This window comes from Plasmodium cynomolgi, chromosome 13 (genome assembly GCF_000321355.1).
Source record: "Plasmodium cynomolgi strain B DNA, chromosome 13, whole genome shotgun sequence".
In the NCBI taxonomy this organism is placed as follows: domain Eukaryota; phylum Apicomplexa; class Aconoidasida; order Haemosporida; family Plasmodiidae; genus Plasmodium; species Plasmodium cynomolgi.
Window position 1 is genome coordinate 360,180 of NC_020406.1, and position 20,721 is coordinate 380,900.

The window sequence follows — 20,721 nt, forward strand, 5'->3', positions numbered from 1 at the left end:
TTTCTTTTTCTTCTTTTTTAAATTCTTTGCGTTTTGATTTTCGTTTTCATTTTCATTGTCATTAATGGGGTTCCATCCGGGCACTTTTTTTTCTGCGCTTTTATTCGCCAAAATTTTCAGAGCGCTATTTGTGACCACCTTTTTTGCGCTTGCTGCATTGCTGTCGAAGGGATTCTCGCTTGCATAGGTCTTCGTGCTGGAGTTTGCAATCCTGCTCTTGTTCTGCTGCTCCAGTATTTTCCCCTTCACTTGATATACGCAGTTTTCCTCCTGCCATGGGGGAAGAGACAAAGTGGGGGAAATAAACACGCAAGTGGGTTTTATTATTCGCGCAAATGGTTACGCATGGTGGCGAGGTGGAAAGAGCCCCGGACAGCTACTCACCTGCGGCATGTAGTCCGTCCTCACGCGGATGGTTTTCCTAAACGTGCCATCACTCCTCTGGGTGCCCTTAATAAATTTCTCATTGGTTTTTTCATTGAGTATGTAAACATCCCCTAACGGTGTCACCACTTCTCTCAGATGATTTTCTTTATTGTCGTTATTTTCAAAAGAGTTGGGGCTCCCTGCAAACTTATTCCCTGTGGCACTTCTGCTGTTCATAGTTCTTTGTGTGCCGTTTATATTTAAGACGTTTAAGTAAAATGCTAATCCCTCCGAAGGTGTAGCAGTGACGTGGACAAAACACGGTGGTGTGCGTGCATGTGTGTGCAACTACGTACATACGTGCGTAACGATATCGTGTAATTTCCTTTCACGAGGAAAATTTCACTGAATGTGGGTCTCTCCAAAAAGGTGGAAGGCGTGAAGATATCAGCATTGGTGCTTTATTGAAATTGTAACCTTTCTCGGATGGGTAGACGCTGAGATGCACTCTTCACGCGCACAATTAATTTCATATAGAATGCATAAGGGGCAGACAAATCGAGCAATTGCTCTTGCAGGATTGATCAACTTGTATATTTAAATCTTAAAAGGGGCATCAAAAAAAAAAAAAAAAACTCAATTCTTCAGCTGATATTTAGCAGGCTGAAGGGAAAATGGTTCGTACGCCAATTTGGGGAAACATTTTTGCAGTTTCTTGCCAAATGCAGTATATAGAGTCGTTCCACTTGGGGCGGAAAATTTACGCATTCAAGCTGGTACATTCACAAAGGGTGTTTTCCTCCTATATATTTAATGTGCAGGCCTGGGAAGAAAAAAAAATTCCTCTCCACTAAAAAAATTGTTGTTTCAAGTTGCGTGAAAATTGGGTTAAATAGTCCCCCATATTATGCCGATAAGCATGTGACATATTCCATTCCAGCAGGTACGAAAAATGCGTTGCATCGAAAAGAGCAAATGATATTACTGTGGGCCACGGTTTGTTACATTCATTCGAAATGGTACGTTACTGGAAGGCAGTTACAAATGTGCTTGCAAAATTGCCGTTTGGTTAATTCGTAAGAATGAACTGGTTTAACAGCCCGCAGGGAAAAGCACATCCACCCGGATAAGCAGCTTAACTGCGTAGAGAAAAAAGTTCAACATTTTCTGCATTAATTTTTATTCCTACTTTTTAATCGCTTCTTTTATTATTTTGCTATTTTATTATATTGCTATTTTATTATATTGCTATTTTATTATATTGCTATTTTATTATATTGCTATTTTATTATTTTGCCATTTTATTATTTTTTTTTTTCCATTCCACCGCCGCCCATGGGAACAAATTTTTTGAGGCACAAAAAAAAACTCTTCACTTGGGGCATACCCAAGAACGGCAGTCGTAACACTCGACTTTGCTTTAACAACAACAAAAAAAACTTCCCCCCTTGTTCTAGGCATAACTAACTGTTCCTCATTTTTATTTGAATTTTTCTCTTTCTCATATCACTAGTTGTGTGTCGCTATTCCTCATCGTGCATTTTTCGGGAGACCATAAACTCCCTACGCGAACGAAAAATAAATTTGCAGTTTTGTGTAAGAGACCCTCTTTTGAACTTCGCATGGGCGCGTGTTTCGATCTTTTAAAAAAAGTGCCCCCATATAAAGTTGCGTTTATATTTTTACAACACCCAAATGGGGGGGGCGCAAAAAAAAGAATGATTCGAAAAACTGCAGACAGGTGAGATTCACGGAAAAACACTAACATGGAAAAAAAAGTGTTTTATTCCAAAAATTTACAGTATCATAGGACACATAAAAGAGAAATGTAGAAGAAAATACATGTCAGATCATACACGAAACATCATTATCATATTCAAACAAGACAAAAAAAAAAAAAAAAAAAAAAAACGGATTATAGTGTACAATAGAGCGGGTTTGCAACATGTGCATAAATTGTTACGCGGAAAAAAAACACAGGGGAGGCTTAAAAAGGGGACCACGGCATTCCTATCGTGGAAGTAACCCTCTCCCCCCCCTCCCTTAGTAATAGTAAACGTACCCATAGTGGTTATCCCTCCTGAGGTGAATGTATAAAAATTTCAAAGAAGAGAAGGGCTTCCCACAGCAGTAATATATTCTATGCGTTTTCACATGAACGAAATGGTTTTCCAGACTCTTCAAACTGGAAAACTGCTCATCACAGTAGCCACATTTATTCGTAGCTATCATGTTTTGTAGCCACAGGGGTCGTTTTCTTGTCCTGGATTGGGCAAGCAAATGTCTAAAGGTGCAGTAATATCTGGGGATCGACTTGGTATAGTCATGTTTGAAGTGCTTTAAATAGGACAGCTTGCTGTATATTTCCTTCTCAAGTTCTTTTACATTTTTGTGCGGTTCATATGGCTTCAACGCGTCACTTGGTTTATTTTCGTTGTATTTTCTACGCGCATAATTGTTCCTATTTTGCGTTATATAAAAACCACTTTTATGATAAAAGTGGAGAGCACCTTTTCTTTTTTGTACACCCCAAAATGGATAATTAGATTTACCAATTTTTTCATCTTCCTCTGCATTGATACAAGTTGCCTCTTCGTGAAAACCTACCATTTGGCCCCTACCAGTATTGTAAACCTTACGTGGATCTGCTGTGTAATATTTCGGGGCGTGCTTAGTCCAACTGGGGCTGTAATACGCGCTGTTTTTATCCCTGTAGTTGTTTTTTCCGTCTGTCCGCACGGCCAAGTGATGAGATTTACGCGGGGAGAAACTGTGTCCCATGACGAGGCTTTTTTTCCCAGGCTGATTGTAATGATTGTATTTCCCATTCCAGGTGTTCCTGCCATGGTCCCGACGGTAGTCCCAGTTTTCCCAATTGTCCCAGTGGTTATCCCACTTGCTGCCCCACCTGCTGCTCCACCTGCTTCCCCACTTGTTGCCCCACTTGCTGCCCCATTTTTCCCCGCAACTGCGATAACCCTTCAGGTGGCTTAAGCCGTCTTCGTCCCGCACCCACCTCACCTTGGCCTTCCTCCTTTGCCTATATTTCGGACCACAGTACTGTACCGTGTTATTTTGTATGTATACGTTAACCGTGTCCGTTTTGTGGGCGAAACGATTGCTCGGTTGGTGGCCCGCGTTGCAGTCGATGGGACTCCCCCCTTCATCAGTCACATTCTCAAGCAGGTGCCCATTTGTGTGCCCCTCCCCGCTGCACCAATTAGCCGTTTCCTCCTCGCTAGGGCCCATTCGATGCAACGCTTCGTTTTTTAAGTCTTCCTCGCTGAGAGAATGCGTGGTGAAGGACTTCGACATATGGCACTCTCTCTTGCTACTTAGCGTGTCGCACCATTCGAGACATTCTTTGCTATTCCCCTTAGTGCTACCATAACGTAGGGAATATTTTTCTCCTGAATTGAATTTACCAAATGTATCGTTATGCGGAGTAACCACGTTGTTTTCTCTCCCTGGGGAGAGTGACAACTCCTGTTCGTTATCAACACAGTTATCATTCAAATTTTGTTTGTTTTCCTTCGTCTTATTCGCCCCGTGCTTATTAGCATCTATTTCTCTGCTCACTTGGGAATTACCTACGTTTAATTTTTCCGCCTCTTCAATATCGCTCGCATGGTCACTCAATATATGAGGAGGTGAACTTTTTTCTCTCTCTACGTCTCCTTTCTTTACACCATAATCGCTGCGGTTTGTTTCCCCCTTCTGGTTGGTACTCCCCTTTGGGTAAATGTCTCCCCTTTGTTGCCCCTCAACTTTGGAGTGTTCTCCACTATGATCATTTCCACAGGAGGGATCTTCCCCAGTTAGTGAATTTGCTCCTCCTTCGATTGGACATCCTTTCGAATTTTCGCTGACTTTATCACGAGGATGTTTGTTAAAAAGGCATAATTTTTTCAAGACCTTTTTGTTGTCCTTGTCTTCCTCCTTGTAGAGAACTGCCTTACCAACTGCCTTACCAACTGCCTTACCAACTGCCGTACTAACTGCCTTATTAACTGCCTTACATAACGGGGTCACATCGAGCGCATTTTCGCAAAAGCCATTCCTAATGTGTGCATTTCCCTTTTGTAACTGTTTGCCTTCCTCCGGTTGAAGCTCCGTCTGGGTTGATTGGGCCGGCTTGACTTGCACTTTCTTTTCCTCAGGGATGTCTATCGAATTATGTTTCCCCTGCTGCTCCCCATTCGTTGCACTGCTTATTGCGCTGCTTTTTACTTTCGTTGTGCCCGTTTTTACCTTTTCACTGCCCAACCTATGTGACTCTCCACGGTTGCGAAAAAACAAGTCCTTGCATTTCACCCCTTGCAAAAATGACTTATCGTTTTTATTGAAAAGATCTATTTTTTCCTTTACAGTTAAATCATAACTGTTGCACAAAACCGATTTCTGTAGTACATCATTTGTGTGATTAAAAAAACTATTCATTGAGAATAAGTCATATATCTCTTCTTTCTTCAAATTGCTTTTGCACAATTTGTAGTTGACTCCACTTAGTAGTCGGATATCTATTGTCACTAGTCCCTTCAATCCTATGATGCATATTTTCACATGGTCTTTCGAAAAAATGTAATTGTTTTGCTTCCCAGGGATCTCTTGCCAGTTGTACTTCTTCGCGTTTTGTCTGATATCATTCAAATTTAGCCACGCATCCTTTTCTTCATTCGGAAGGGCGCTAACTATGTTGGTCATTTTGTATGTATAAAAATTGTTCTATCAGGGGTGTCCCCTCAGGGGACATACGTAGAAAGTTCTCAAAAAGGGGGATGTCACAAATAGGGCAATAAATAAATGCATGCGGAGATATATTTCCTTTTTTTTTTTTTTTTGTTCCTTGCTTTTTTAAGTGTATATATAAAAATGTTCACCCTTCCTTTATGTAAAAATGTGCTTCCTATTATTTGGGCTACCTTATGTTAATCGAATCGAGGAAAAATTGTCCCCACGTAATTGTGCGGTGTGTGTTTTGGATTCCTTCTCGGTTGGGTTAAAATTACGAGCAAAAATAATGCGGAAATGACAATTATTGGAGGAAATGCCTTCGCGGAGAGGCCATAAATGAACTGCGCTTACTTGATGTGATGAATGGCTCTCAGATTTGGGAGGGGGGAAAAAAAAAAAAAAGAAGGTTACAACTGCTAGCAAAGTGGTTGCAAAAAAAGAGTATTGTGTCGATCGACTGTTATTCCGCCCGTCCATTCGTCCTTTTTTTTTTCTCTCTTCGGACGATTTGCCACTTGTAACAATGCGCGGAATTGCTAAACTAATGCTTCAAATTGGGAGTAAATTAAAAAAAAAAAAAAAAAAAATCTGACACCAGGGAATAGCAAAAATGTGCACATATTTTACATATGCAATTACATGTGAAAAATTATACATGCAGAACGCAAAACCATGCGGGCTTAGTGACACCTTTTCAAGCTTGTCCCACGGGTGCTATAGAACAAAAGGGGAATTACAAAAAAGGAAAAAAAAAAAAAACGCAAGCCAACGTTGCAACATTTGTAATAAGATCGTGGTATACTATTTGTGCGGGGGAAAAAAAAAAAAATAGCGTGGCGGGATAGTGGTGCTAGTTAAGGGACAGTGGGATACCCGGGCTAAAGCTTCCCCACATACCTCATAAAAAAAAAAAAAAGTGCAGTAATTCTGCGCTCAAATTGACAAACGTACAAAAGGCGTTCTTTGCCATTAAGAGCACATCACCTGATAACATGATGCGAAGTAGCGCAGTGGGCATGTACGCTGTGAGAATTTACCGCAATACTATACCTCCACAAGGCAGCAAAAAAAAAGAAAGGAAAAGAGCTTGGCACCAAATTAGTGGATCCACATTTGTATGACAATTTTTACAATTCTGGGCGATAAAATTGGCTAGAACGTAGGCAACACGGAAAAGTAGAATTTACAATTATTTCCACTTCCTTTTTTTTCAATTTCGCAATAACCCAGCGAAAGTTAAAGTCGAAACGACTGAGTGCAAATCCTGTAGGGAAGGAAGGCATTTTTTTTTTCCTTCCTTTTCACTTCTTTTTCATCACATCAATGTAAGACGAAGTTTCCTTGAAACTAATTCCCTGCCCCTGTTGTGAGCCCCTCCAATTTAAGCAGACTTGTTTTGACTCGGCAGAAAAAAACTACGCAAAGCGCAGAGCAAAGAGAAGCGCGGACATCAGTGCGAACGGAAGCGAGAGTAGAGAAGAGCTAAGCGAAGCATAAAAGGAGAACGCAGCCGACCCCCTAAACCAACAAAATCGCCCCTTCGCCCGCATCACATCGGTACACCACATCGGTTCATCACATCGGTGCATCACGCCGGTAATCACATCCGTGCTCCACCACCCCCTGCCAGCAAAATGTCGGTGCTTCCAACGACCCCATCATATAACAAAGAAAACAAGTTCATGACAGACATCAAGAAATTTATGAACCAAAAGATTCGCGTCAAGTTCGATGGCGGTAGAGAAGGTTAGCACCGAATGGGGTGGAAAAAAATACACACACCTGTGCATACATAGTTACATACGTACTGGTGTGCATAAAACAGAAAACCCGCTCCACTTCCTACCTGCACTGACACACATACAATTGTCAGAGGCAGTCACGGAGACTCATGTCATAATTCTCCCGTTTTCCTTTTCCACGCAGTTGTTGGCAATTTAATTGGCCACGATGCAATCTTCAACTTAGTGCTGGACAAAACTGAGGAATATATAAGAGGTAGAACGGGATAAAATAGTTTCCCCAAAAAAAAAAGCAAAGCAGAGCAGAGCAAAACAAAACAAAACAGAACTGAACAAAGCATAGCATAGCATGGCAAATGCGCCTACACATGGTTCACTTCTCCACCTTTTTCAGACCCGAATGACAGCTTCGTCATAACGGAGAAAACGAGGAGCATCGGTTTAGTCGTCGCCAGGGGGACATCGGTACTGTCGTTTTTCCGGCACGTGTGTTCGTGCTGGGAGGAGTCTGCCACGCGGTGTAAATTGGATTACCCTGCTTGACTGCCCCGTCAGACTGCCTCCTTTTATTGTGTCCCATTCCATTGCGTCAAGTTTCACCCTTTTCCTCTCCACTTTGCGCTCCCCTTTTTTGGCAGATCGCGCTAATAACGCCAGTAGACGGCACGCAAGAAATCTCCAATCCTTTCATATCGGAACAGAAGTGAAGCCCTATTGTGCATAGGACCGTTCCCCTCGTGGAACCCCCCCCCAGCTCTTTTAACCCCGCACATCATGTAGCTTTTTTTATTTTTTTGCACCTGCTTATGTAAACTTCAAAAACGAAAAGTTCCCCCAAGTGTGGTGGCACCATTTTGAATAGAATTTTTTTAAAAGTAGGAAAATACGCACGATGTGTGCGCGAAAGAAAGTTGTGTGATTAACCCCCGTATCATGGAGGTAAAAAAAAAAAAAAATCATGTTCATCCGTTTGACACGAACAAAATGGGTGTCAGTGGTACAAAAATAAAAAAATGTTGGCTTAACAAATTTTCATCAGCAATGCGTAGACATAAATGGGTGTGTAAGCATCATCCACTGATACGCACAGATGGAGAGACAGATATATGATTGTCATCAGTGTAGGGAACTCGTTAAAATGAAGAAAAAGGGGGGGAAAATAAAATAAAAAAGAAAAATAAAATAAAATAAAATATAAAGAAATAAAAGGATAAACGTATAAAAAAATACAAATATGACTGGCGAAAACGCGAGCAACTTATTTTGGGGCACCCTTCCATCAGGCACAAACGTACACGGATAAATCGTGGGCACTTGTGCAGGGAGGTATCAATCGCAGGTGCAATGTTCCTGTGTGGGAATAACACAACACAGGAATTTTAAAGCGTGCTGCCTCTCATTTAATTATGTAAGAAAAGGCTTGACATGAGTGAAAAGGTTTATATATCGTATGGGGGTCACCCTTTATCATGGTGGGTAGGATACTGTACAGTGCGTTGAAGGGGGGGAGAGAGAGGCTGCTGCTCTCTTGATTTTACAGCAAGAAATGGGTCGCTCTTAGGGGGGGTCCCAAAATAAGCTGCGCTGGAGTTACTCACGCGGTTGCGTCCACATCTCTTCCTCGCCGCGTCCACATCTCCTCCTCACCGCGTCCCCATCTCCTCCTCACCACTTGCGCACCTCTCTCACGGATGTATATTAATGTTGTGGCGGCGAAAGGAGCTCCTGTAGCCAAAGGACATGTTGCACTTGGAGCAGAAAAAGCGCTTGACCCGATGATGGAAATTTATTATGTGTTCCTTCAAGCTAAATTCAGAAGAAAATTCCTTGCTGCAGTTATTCACCGTACATTTGTAGTTCTGAATAATATTCAAATGGACTTTCCTCACATGTTTGTTGTAACCATTAACATGCAAATAAATTTTGTTGCACTGCAGACAGACGTACTTCTTCTTGAAGCAGCTCCTCTTGTGTTGTATGAACTCTTTATAAATGAGGAATTTTTTGGAACACACAGGACAAGAATAGAAGAGGTTACATTTGTGCTTATTCAAATGGTACTTCATTTTGGAGATGGTCGAATAGGAGTAGGAGCAATTTTCATATGGACATGTGTAGTGCCTTATCTTGTGTGATCTTAATTCTTTGGGAGTATCAAAGCTAGCCTGACAAATGGAACATGTGTATTTTATTTTCTCTTTATTATCTTTATGGGTTAAAATATGCTTCTTCAAATGGTCCGACCTTTTGTACGTTTTTATGCATAGGTGACATTTGTATGGTCTTGATTCTGAATGCACACTCATCAGGTGTCTTTTCATTAATTTTTTATTTGCAAAAATCATATTGCACACGTTGCACGTTCGAATTTCGACAGAAATTCTACTTGGGCTGCAGTTCTCCTTCTTCAGTTCCCACCGTTGTTCCGCGTTCGCCTGCTGCTCCTGCGCTTCGACTTGCCGCTTGTCCGTTTCGACTTGCCGCTGGTCCCCTTCGACTTGCTGTTTGTCCCCTTCGACTTGCCGTTCGTCCGCTTCAACTTGCCGCTCGTCCGCTTCTTCCCGCTGCTCACTCAGTTCAGTGCCCGCCTGTTTCGGGGCAGCATCACCTCTCCATGTGCCGCTCTCGCTACCACCAGTGTGCCTCTCTCCCTCTGCATGGTCTTCACCGCTCTGCATTGTCTTACCACTCGCGTTGTTTTCTCCTTCATGCGGATGGCTCTCCCAATGGTTACCTACCCCGTCGACCGCGCCTCCCATGTGGTTACCATGGAAATGCTCATCTGCCGCAGATCCACCTACCGCTGACGCACCATCCCTCTGTCCACTCGTCGCCCCCTCCACGACATCCTTACCCAAGGAACACTTCATATGCTTCAACTTGCAATTTTTTAACTGTCTGGGCGTTTTGAAAAACATCTGACAGATGGAGCATTGGAACTTCTTGTCCTCTTTATTTAGGTCGTGTTTTATCCGATGCAGTTTCAAGTGGTCTGCCCTTTTATACCGTTTGAGACAAATTTCGCACTCGTATGGCCTTTCTTCCGAGTGGACGCTCATCACATGTCTTTGCATTAATTTGCTGTTTGCAAAAATGGAGTTGCATAAGTTGCATGTCCTTGTTTCAATTTCTGCTAGGTTGGCTGCTCCAAGTGGTTCTTTCTTCACAATGCCTATTTTTCTCCGGCCAACTTTCTTGGTCCCCAGGGGGCTCTTTCCTTTTTTCGTCCTGCTGGTCAGGTCCTCGTCACCATTGTTGTCACCAACCTTGCCATCCCCACCATCCCTGTTTTCATAGGTTTGCAAATTTTCATTTTCCTCACCTGATTTTCCTTCACTGGGGGAATGTTCATCGTTTCCTTCATCACCTTCCCCCGCGAGATCTTTCAACTGAGCGGTGTTATTCTTTTGAGTACCGTCCTCTTGTGATTTTTCCGTCGAGTAGAGCGGCTTGTCTGTGCTTCCTCCATTGGAATCATTCGATTCGCTCGCTTCCTTCTGCTCATTCTCGTCACTTTCGCTTGTCTCATCATTCCCCTCTTTGTCGTTGTCACTGTCCCTTTTCCTGTCTTGACTCTCCCGTTCACTGTCCGAGTTTCCATCCGGTTCATTATTGTTAGCCTTTTTGGAAGAAAAAAAGAAAATTCTCGAAATTTTGCTCGACATATTTTCATAAAACATGCTTCTCCTTTTACTTTGCGCGTTGTCACTTGTTTGGGCGCTGTTCCTGTCTCTAGCCTTTTCGCTCGTTCTGCTGCTAGCCCTTTCACCAACTGTTTTTGGACATTTGTTGGCGTCTCCGCTCTGAACCACATTCATTGATATACTTTGCGTCAAGGCTGGCGATGCGTCATGCTGCCCGTCCTCGTAATGCTGGTCTCTCTCTCCATGCTTCTCACACTCGTTAAGCTGCTCCCCTTCGCTCTGTTTATTCACCTTCGGGATTTCCCTGGGCTCCGTCTTTATGTTCACCTCGCTCTCCTCCACCTCCATCTTTATCCTAATGGTTCCAAAATTTTCCTTCATCTTATCCATTTTGCTCGTGTTATTGTCTACTGACATTGGCATTCCCTCCTTCCTAATGTCATCCTCGCAGTTTTCCCGTTTGACTCTAACCATTGTGGCTGGCGAATTAACTTCGCTGTTCTCTTTTGGCACTTCCGCTTTTATTAGGCAGTTTTTGCGAACTTGTTTTTTCTTCCTTTCTACAAGCGCCGCTTTATTTATCTGTTTGTTGATGGCACACACAGGTTTGTTAATCGTAACTACGGGTTTGATAATTGTATCTTTCTGTTTGGTAAATGGGCCCACCGGTTTGATAGCAGCACTTGCCGATTTGGCAACTAAACCTGGTGATGTGCCATCCCTCCGTTTGGTCCCCATCGTATTGTCTTCCACCTCCTGCTTCTCCTTACGTACAACGGGGAAACTTCTTTCCTCCATCACAGCGCCATTGCACTCTTCGGAATTTGGCTTCTCCAACTGACTTCCGCTTATCGGCACATGATCCAAATCATCGACGGATTTCAGAACATTCCCATTTTCACTATCACTGTCATGTGTTTCTTGATCTTCCTCCAATCCTTTCTCTTTTTCTTCTTTCACATTTATATTTTCTGTTGGTACGGATAAGTTACCTTTCTTGTAGACCCTTTTATTCGATTTCTTTCCTTTGGCTGGAATGTGCTCATTGATTTGTCCCTCTGCTTGATCCTGCTCCTCTTCGTCTTCGTCATCTTTGAACGTACTTACGAGATTCCTCTTGTCGACCGTTTGAGAAGGAGTAAAAAATTGTGTTTCCTTTTCTGCTTCTGTTAAATTTGATTGTCCATCCGTGGGGTGTGTCTCTCTGCCGCTATTTCCATCGTCATTGTTGCTGTTCTGTTGCTGGCCCAATCTACTACCCTCGAATGAATGGTCATTCTGCTTGTCATTGCATGTGTAATTATAATCACCGTCTACTTCTTTGCTTCGTGCCTCCTCATTTTTACTATCACTGCAGTTATTTCCCTCTTCGGTCTTTTCATGTGCACCATTAGGCATGTCAAGAACTCCCTTCAAATCGTTGGTCTCACGAGTCGGGTAATTCTTCGGTGTGTTAAAATATTCTTCTCCTTCCACTTCCACTTCCTTTTCCGCTTCCCTTTCCACTCCCTCTTCCACTTCCACTCCATGTTCCATTTCCACTTGCATCTCCACTTCCATCTCCACTTCCTCTTCCTCATCCTCCTCCGCCGTCCCCTCCTCTTCCAGGGCGCAGTTCAACCCCAGGTCATCTGAGTACAGTAACCCGTTCCCCTCGAGAGTACTTGTGTAGACATTTCCAGCCGACTCGTTCGTATACCCCTCTGCTTGATCTTTTATTTTTTTCTTTTCATTTTGTATAAAATTTTTATAGCTCTTTTTCATATTCTTCGTTAGGATGAACGAACTTTCGACATTTTCGAGGCAGGTGCCGTAAATTTTATCAATTTGGTATTTCCCCTCCACTTGGCTACTCCCGTTTCCGTCGACGTTCGGGAAGTCCTCGTCCTGCTCTGCGCCGCTGCTCCCATCTTTGCTCACTTGGCTGTTGGCAAGAACGTCCTCCTCCTCCTCCTCATCATCCTCTTCCTCCTGCATATGCTTCTTGGGGATTTTCCCCTGGGCCACTCCACCGGCGATGCCGCCTTTATTCAGGTAGACATTTTTGTAATTCTCCACAAACTCAAAATCGTATTTGTTTGTAAAGTGGTCTTTGTTTGGATTTTCGTGCGACGCAGCGCTATCGACGTGTCCGTCCCCTCCATCATCACCGCCATCACCATCATCGGCGTCCTCGAACAGATCCAACGGGGACAGCTTTCTTTTCCTTTTCTCATACTCCTCAGACAGGTGGTTGTACTTCCTTTTGCTTAAAACGCTTCTGTCCTCTCGATTTGCGTCCCCCGAATAGGAACTACTTTTGAACTTTTGCATATTTTTGTAATTTATGCTAACGTCGTTGTAGTTGGCACTGTCAACATAGTTGTTGTTGCCACTCCCCATATCCATAAGGATGCCGGCGCTACTGCTGCAGCTGCTTCCCTCTTCATTTTTCTTCTGGTTACATTTTAATACGTTTATTTTGTTCCAGTTTATGTTGTTCTTTAGGAAAATTTTTTCACTTTCGCTGTACGAGTTGCTGTTCAAATTTTCATCGAGATAGCAAAGTGCAGTTTTGTTTTTGAAATTCGCGGTCATCCTTTACCTCTAAGTTTGGTCACTTCTGCTATGCTATGCTATGTTATTCTTTTTTTTTTTTTTACATATATTATATGTTGGTACCGCAATGAATAAGGGTGGGGCCCTTTGCTAGATGTTTGCAAGATTTTCCCTCCCCTACTGTTCATGTAAAAAAGGAAAAAAGTTGCAAATTTTTTTTCTCCGCCGACCGCATGTAACATTATACTTTCCCCTGCCGCCTCCTTTTCCAGAAAAGGGATGGCAGTTTTTTGTACGATAATTCCTCGGGATTTTTTCCCGCAATGCTTTTACATGAACTGCAAATTTTATTCTTTACTCTAGCTGTACTTTGGCCACCTTTTCCAAACAAATTTCTATCATTCGTATTTTTCTCGTTACACGTACTTCGAGTGGTCGACAAAAAATGGGGGGGAAAGAAAAAAAATACACGCAATAATTATCCGGTTTTGCTAAATGGTTCCGTATGATTTTTTTTTTTTTTTTATATTCTAAGGAGAAGAGAGCACTTATTCACTGGTGGGCGAGATGCAACATTTGGCAAACACGTTCGTATGCCCACTAGTCCGTACATGTATTTCCAGCGCATCCGAATGTATGCTAGTTAGCGTACACGACTGTGCATACCATCTGCTCAAATAACGTATACGGTTTCTCCTGTGTCGTTCGCAGGGGTAAAATCATCATATATGTGTATATATGGGTCATACACAACAGAACTTCTCCAGTAATTTCTTTTCTTTTTTTTCAAAAAAAAAAGAAGTTTGTGTCTGTCTCTCCTCTTGTGCGACACTCTGGCTGTTTTCCCTTCTTACGGCCATTAATTCGACACGTTAAAAGGTATGACCATTACACGAAAAGGGGTGGACCCACAGGGTTAAAACGGCATACACGCATATGTATATGTATATATATACTATTGACAGCTGCTACGGCGCTCAAGGAAATAATCACGTGAGCCTACTTAGCAGTGAAAAGAAGAAGAAAAGATTAAAGAAAAGGGGGGAAAATGATTCATGTAGTTACATATGTACGGAAATACACATATGTGTATGAATCCGTGTCACTCCCTCGCACATACATTAGTGTCACTTCCACGCGTGTTCATTGCATGCATACGCCCGCTGCACAGGGGGGAAGCCGCTTCTGCAACTGAGGCGAGGCAAACGCAAAGCCTGGCATGCAAATCGCTTGAGAAATAAATTCAAAAAAAGTGCTCACAATGACGCGTACACGAAAATGTGATCCAGTCAAACGCTGAACAAATGAACAACTTAGCAGCTTAACAACTTCGCAGCTTAGCAGTTCAACAATTGAACAGTCGCACATATTCTTTTTGCGCGATGTACATCGCACGTTTTTAACACATGGCACATTTTATTGTTCAGTATGCAGGAGCATCAGCCAGATTTTTCTTTTCATTTAAATTTTTTTTTCACGTAATTTTTTTTTATTTAAAAAATGTTCTCCTTCTGCGTCACCACCTTTTTACGTTCCCCTTGTTTCGCCACCTCTTCTCGCTTCGCCGCCAAAAAGTGAAAAAGTAAATCAAATAGGTAAAAAAATAAAGTGAAATACGGTGAGGTAAAGTGAAATAAGGTGCGGTAAAGTGAAATAAGGTGAGGTAAAGTGAAATAAGGTGAGATAAAGTGAAATGAAGTGAGATAAAGTGAAATGAAGTGAGATGGAGATTATGTGAAGTAAAATGAAATAAAGTGAGATAAAGCGAAACAAAATGAAGCGAAACAAAATAAAGTGAAACAAAATAAAGTGGAACGATCTGGTAAAGTTCATTCCCGTAGTTTCAATTTTGCAGAAAATGATCTGTGCCACAGGTAACAGTTCACCTCAAAGTGCCACATTAAAATGGCAAAAAAAAAAAAAATATTTAAAAAAAAGAAAAGCAAAGAAAAGAAAAACGGGGGAAAAACCAACCTGTAGTACTCTGTTCTTTCAACATAAAGTTAAACGATTTGTCGCGACATGCATGTGCAACACGTACGTAAAAAGGTACTGCAACGAATGATGCATTCTTCGCATGTGTACGTTGGTGGATGCTAACACTTTTCGATAAACGGAAAATGCACCTATGCACTGTTGAGGTATCGCACTCGAGGTGAACAAAAGCAACTGAGAGGGGAAATCAAAATGGGAAAATTAGAAAAACAAGAAAAAAAATCCTTTTAAGTGAAAGGTTCCTCCAATTTAGAGAATGCTAAAACCTCCACACTTTCGCGCGGTCGGAGAGCCGCCTTTACACATTAACACCGTCGTGCGCCACTGCGCTGAAAACAAATTACGATCGACAATATGCATACGGGCGACAATTTGGATACGGTCGACAATATGCATACGGGCGATCGTTATTTGTTTTCAGCCACGACGGCTTCTCAGTCAGTTAAAATGGAAAAATGGCACAGCCCTATGCTCTGCGTTAACTGGTCCTCTTCCCACATGTGTCACATCCATGTGCCTACACCATTTGTGCATGCACCTATGATGAGGCGCGCGTATAAATGTGCATTTGCGAACCTTCGAAGGAACTGTAACTTACGAACCGACCGCGTTTTTACGAAGCAGGCGTGTTTTCTTCGCCACTTTATGTGTCATCCGTTAGGACGTAGATCCCCTTATGGCATCGTTTCACCAGCGCTCGTTCCCTGGTGCCACTTTGCCCCCCTACGTATTATTAACTAACTTTTAATTATTGAAAAAGGGGTAACTATCCCGACGTACGGAAAAAAGTAGCACATATCAAATGTGCACAATGTATGCCTATTTGCGTAGTATGCGCATGCAACTCCCGACCCGTATGTCACATTTACACATCAGTCAATATTGTCATGTGAGGGGGTTCCCAAGAAATATATTTTTGGTACCCTTTTAAAAAAACCCTTTTTGGGGGGGCGCCTCTTTCGTATGCAACACGCATGCCGCAAGGATAACCGGTTCGACTTGAAGGCCCCCCAAGCCACTTACCTTTTCCCATTTGAAAATTTGATCATAATCCCAAATTAAAACTATTATCATAACTACTGTTTGGATGAAAAAAAAAAAAAAATCAATAGCGATATAAGTGTAAGAGGGGAATAAAAAAAAAAAAAAATATGCCTGTGAGCAAATCACTGTGCTGGAAAAGTATATGCGTACCATGAATACGCACATTTATTTTTCCGCTTTCCCGTTTTAGTTTCTCCCTCCGAATTTTTAACTCATGTAAACAAATTCGTGGACTTTTTAAAATGTGCATAAGTCACTTTTCAGTTTTGTTAAGAGTTGCGAATGCGAATGAACGCATCAACTGCGAAGAGTTGACATTTTTTTTTTTTTTTTTTTTCCGGTTTTGGCAATCTGTACCCCCATTACTAATTTGCTCACACATCCCGTTTAATCTCCAAATTTTTGCTATTTTAAAAAAAAAAATTAAATCATATTATATTATATCATACCATATCGAGTGAAAATCCCCCGTTTTATGGTAAACCAGTTTGTGCCTCTTTACATGTGCGGATGCATACCACTTCGCCAGTCGAATCACCAGAATGGCACTTTGTTCCTTAATGAAAACCGCACACACGTGAAAGAGAAGCAGAGTTACATCATCGTAACGAACGCAGCTGCGCCATGGCGATAGCAATTGAAGCACCAATGACTGCGGCCCATCGGAAGCACTAAAACATTGGCAGCTTCAAATCCAACTCGCAAGTGCGTAGCCGTAGACAACTACACAGCACAGAACTAAGTGACACATTTGTATTTAAACGCACACCCTTTTACATGGAATTTAAAAAAAAGCTAAAATAATTTAATGTGAAAATAAATTAAAGTAAAAATAAAAATACCTCCAAAAACACGCGTACCAGGCGTATTTGTGCGGGTCCCTTTTACAATAGCCACCGTTTTGAAGAGGCAACCCAAATGTGCAGCTGATAATATGGCTAGTGGCACCTCCATGTCGAAGCAACTCTATGTGTGTGTGTGTTTATATGCCCCCATATAGTTAGTAATACGCCACTGGCTTTGCTCCTCCGAAGGGGCATATTTTAGCACATACAAATTGGCTGCAACCTGACCACCAATGCGAGGAATGATTCGATGTTTCACCGAGATATTTGGCGCACATTAAAGGGAATACATATGCATGTCTGTATGCTGACCCGTTCTGGCGACCTCCCCAAGTGGGAACTACATCAAACAATTTCGCTCGTTTGAATGTTACTTTGAATTTGGCATAAGTGTAACAAAGTGTACATCTCAGGAAGGAATTACCCCCCCCTTTTTTTTTCCCCTTTTTCTGTGCGCATCTTTTAAACGTCCTTTTTAAGACCATTTTAAGACCATTTTAAGACCATTTTAATTTTTTTGGGGGGTCCCAACTTGGGTTGCTAACTGATAATCCGCACTGTGGGAGGCACACCAGAGTGTCACAAGGAAGAGCCGCTTTCTTTGCCAATCGAGTGGTGTACCATCCCGGATAGTAAAGCAGCCAAATATAGGTATCGCACAGGCCGAGCTGACACAGCCACGTGCGCACCAGCAGTTACAATAACTACACCACAAAGAGAAGCTTAAGAAATCGCCAAAATGACAATCGAGTTTGTGGTAAACCTGGAAAATCACAAGAGAAGAATTTGGAGTATCTGTTGGAGCCCTGATGGAAATTTCCTGGCGTCCGTAGGAGCAGACAAATATATAACCATATGGATTAAAACAAATAAAGACAAAATAAAAAAGACAAAAGAAAGCAGTAAAGTATGGAAGAAATTTAAAATGTTTGAAGAAGGGACACACAAATCAGGCAACATAGAATTTGATATATATGACATTATAGAAACTAATCACGAGAAGTCACTACGTCACATTGAATTTTCTCGAGACGGAAGCTTCTTTGTTGTTGCATCCTTTGATTCGAAGTGCTCCATTTATAAAAAAAATAATAATGACAAATGGGTTTTTTACAAATCTTTGGAGGGACACGAAAAGGAGGTGAAGTGTGCCTCAATTCATCCCACCAATAAGTACATAGTAACCTGCGGAAGGGACAAAAGCATATGGATACACGCCAAGACGGATGAGGTGAGTAAGAAGGACGACGAGCATGGTGGGAGCGCGGCAAACGGGGGAGAAGCGCTCACAAACGGGGGCGAAGCGCTCACAAACGGGGGCGAAGCGCTCACAAACGGGGGAGAAGCACACACAAACGGGGGAGAAGCACACACAAACGGGGGAGAAGCACACACAAACGGGGACGAAGCACACACAAACGGGGAACACAATGAGGAACAGGTAAAAGAGGATTCACAAAATGCCGTGCAAACAGATGTACAATGTGGCAACTCGGGGAAAATTCACCTGAACGGAGAGCCCAAAAAAGCCAATAACCACTTCGACGTTGACTTCGACTTCAACTTTGACGCTTACCTAACGGCGCATTCTGAAGACATAAAGTTCGTCGCCTGGTGCCCTCTCAGCGAAAACACATTCATCTCCCTTTCGTATGATAACTCTTTAAAAATTTGGAGTAAACAGATAAGCGAGTGGAATTGTGTACAGACCTTAAATGAACACACATCTGTGGTGTGGTGTGTTGCCTTCAATTTTGATGGCTCTGAATTCGCTACCTGCTCAGATGACAAATCCATAAGAATATGGAAGAGTGAAAAAAAGGTTTGGTACAATAAACATAAGTACCCTTTTCTTTACCAGCATATAGTAAAGGACGCAAGGAAATCATCAAATGAAAGCTCCTTGTGGTCGTTTATAAATAAATCGAATGGCACAATGGGGGGTAGTGTCACTGGGATGAAAAAGGTGCTCACGAATGATAACCGCGGGTATAGTAACCATAACAGTAAGCACAGTGCAAATGGGAAAGGGTCCAACGATCGAAATTTTCTGGATAAAACAAAAAACCTGTTTCGAAAGATAAAAGAACCGAAGATCCAAGGGGTGGGTGAGAAAACCTCCGATGGGCCATCCAATTTCCCTACATTAGATTATTCAAAGGAGGACAAAGAGGTGCAGGCGGCCTTGAAGGCAGTCGTGCAGAATAATTTCGTGCCACTCTATTTCGACCATGGCCTTTTCAAATTTGTTTACAAGTACGCAGATGTGGAAGGGGGGAAAGAAGGAGCGTGTATACAGAGGAAGGCTTCGGCCGAGAAGAGAGAGGAACAAGGAAGCGACCCGCAAAAGGAATCCCCAAGCGGAGCACGCCTCATCGCGAAAAAGGAGCTGAACAACGAACTGAACAACGCACTGAACAACGAACTGAACAGCGAACTGAACAACGAACCGGAAAAGGAACCGAAAAACGAACCGGAAAAGGACGAGTGCATCTCCAAGGTGTCCAAAGATGGCGTCGATCAAGCGAACACGCATGGCACAGATATAGCGCACAAAAACGAGTCGGACGACGTGTCAGAATTGAGCAACGAGGAAAAGACTAACAAACAGAGTGGATGCACCACCACGCAAGACGAACAACAAACGAGTAACCCAGTTTCAGAAAACAACGTCTCCTCTATGAACATAATTCCAAATCTCAGTGACAAAGAAAAAGATTTAAAAAATGTATCGTTCGATGACTGGAAAATAAAACACGTGATAGAAGGATACCACAAGAGAAGCATTAGCTACCTGGACTGGAATGCTTACGAGGATTTAATTGCAGCGTCTTCCTTTGACAACTCTTTGAAAATATTTCAGAAGAATCTAGACACATGGAATTTGATAGAGAATATCGAAAATGCTCATTTGAGTGACGTCAATTGTGTTGTGTGGTGCCCGCAGAAGTACCAGGACTATTTTTTGCTGGCCACCGCTGGCGATGACTGCGTCATTAACATATGGAAGTACACGAAGGGGTAAAGCAGAGAACAGTAACCTCGACTAGGGGGCACCCCGGATGAAAAGTGCAACCTGAACGAGGTACAACCCCCACCTTATCGTGTTCCCGGTGTGGTTCTTTCTACCCCGAAGAGATGACATTTTTTTAACCCACTTTAAGCCAGCTTTGCAGCCTCCTGGTAACCTTTTTTTAAGCCCCCCCCTCCCCATTTTTATACCACTTCCCTGGCAGCTGTTTCGTGTCTTTCCCCATTTTCTTTTTTTTTGTCCCCACATTTGGGAACCAATACGCAAAATAGCATCCGGACAGCACCCTGTCACCATAATACGCACGCTCGTAGGCAGACGCGCAGGAGCGCGAAGGCACGTAAATCTGTGTATGTGTGAATATGTGAGTATGTACGTACGTAGTAGGTTAATATCGGTAGAAGCGCCCCGTGCCGAGGGCAACCTGTACCGGACAACTCCCCAATTGTGCTACTTAACACACATATTTTTATGTCCAGTGAGTATAGCAAAGTTTTGTCTTTTTTTTTTTTGTCACGTGAAATGTGGTCATTACATCGAACAGCCGTGTGATTTGTGACCAGGTTTTTTACCCCTCGTACGAACACATTAAAGTTTTTAATTTCGATGGGTTTTCCCGTTTTTATGTCACCTTTATGGGTGTTCCATGGCGGTTCAAATAAAGCATGTTCAAATATACGGCGCGGGGGGCATAACCCAGTAGCGTGACTTTCTCTGCAATGGGAAGGTGTAAATATACACGCGTGTTGTCTTTTCCCCCCATTCGCTTTAACGTTTGTAAA

At 42.5% G+C, this 20,721-nt stretch overlaps 5 protein-coding genes across 5 annotated transcripts; 2 read left to right on the forward strand and 3 right to left on the reverse strand.

The window, feature by feature from the left end:
• Window positions 1-17: 17 nt before the first annotated feature.
• PCYB_131760 (hypothetical protein) lies at window positions 18-603 on the reverse strand (the record flags this gene model as incomplete). Its single annotated transcript, XM_004224200.1, has 3 exons — window positions 18-92; window positions 139-270; window positions 385-603. 3 exons carry the CDS (start codon window positions 601-603, stop codon window positions 18-20), a joined length of 426 nt encoding a protein of 141 aa, XP_004224248.1.
• Window positions 604-2,409: 1,806 nt separating this feature from the next.
• Window positions 2,410-5,070, reverse strand: PCYB_131770 (hypothetical protein; the record flags this gene model as incomplete). Its single annotated transcript, XM_004224201.1, has 1 exon — window positions 2,410-5,070. The coding sequence occupies one exon, from the start codon at window positions 5,068-5,070 to the stop codon at window positions 2,410-2,412; it is 2,661 nt and encodes an 886-aa protein (XP_004224249.1).
• A 1,664-nt stretch (window positions 5,071-6,734) lies between these two features.
• Window positions 6,735-7,549, forward strand: PCYB_131780 (U6 snRNA-associated Sm-like protein LSm7; the record flags this gene model as incomplete). The annotated part of the gene is made up of 4 exons (XM_004224202.1): window positions 6,735-6,846; window positions 7,027-7,098; window positions 7,237-7,328; window positions 7,481-7,549. The coding sequence occupies 4 exons, from the start codon at window positions 6,735-6,737 to the stop codon at window positions 7,547-7,549; spliced, it is 345 nt and encodes a 114-aa protein (XP_004224250.1).
• Window positions 7,550-8,527: 978 nt separating this feature from the next.
• Window positions 8,528-13,063, reverse strand: PCYB_131790 (krox-like protein. putative; the record flags this gene model as incomplete). Its single annotated transcript, XM_004224203.1, has 2 exons — window positions 8,528-9,495; window positions 9,697-13,063. 2 exons carry the CDS (start codon window positions 13,061-13,063, stop codon window positions 8,528-8,530), a joined length of 4,335 nt encoding a protein of 1,444 aa, XP_004224251.1.
• Window positions 13,064-17,647: 4,584 nt separating this feature from the next.
• On the forward strand, window positions 17,648-19,933 carry PCYB_131800 (WD domain G-beta repeat domain containing protein; the record flags this gene model as incomplete). The annotated part of the gene is made up of 1 exon (XM_004224204.1): window positions 17,648-19,933. One exon carries the CDS (start codon window positions 17,648-17,650, stop codon window positions 19,931-19,933), a length of 2,286 nt encoding a protein of 761 aa, XP_004224252.1.
• Between the last annotated feature and the right edge of the window lie 788 nt (window positions 19,934-20,721).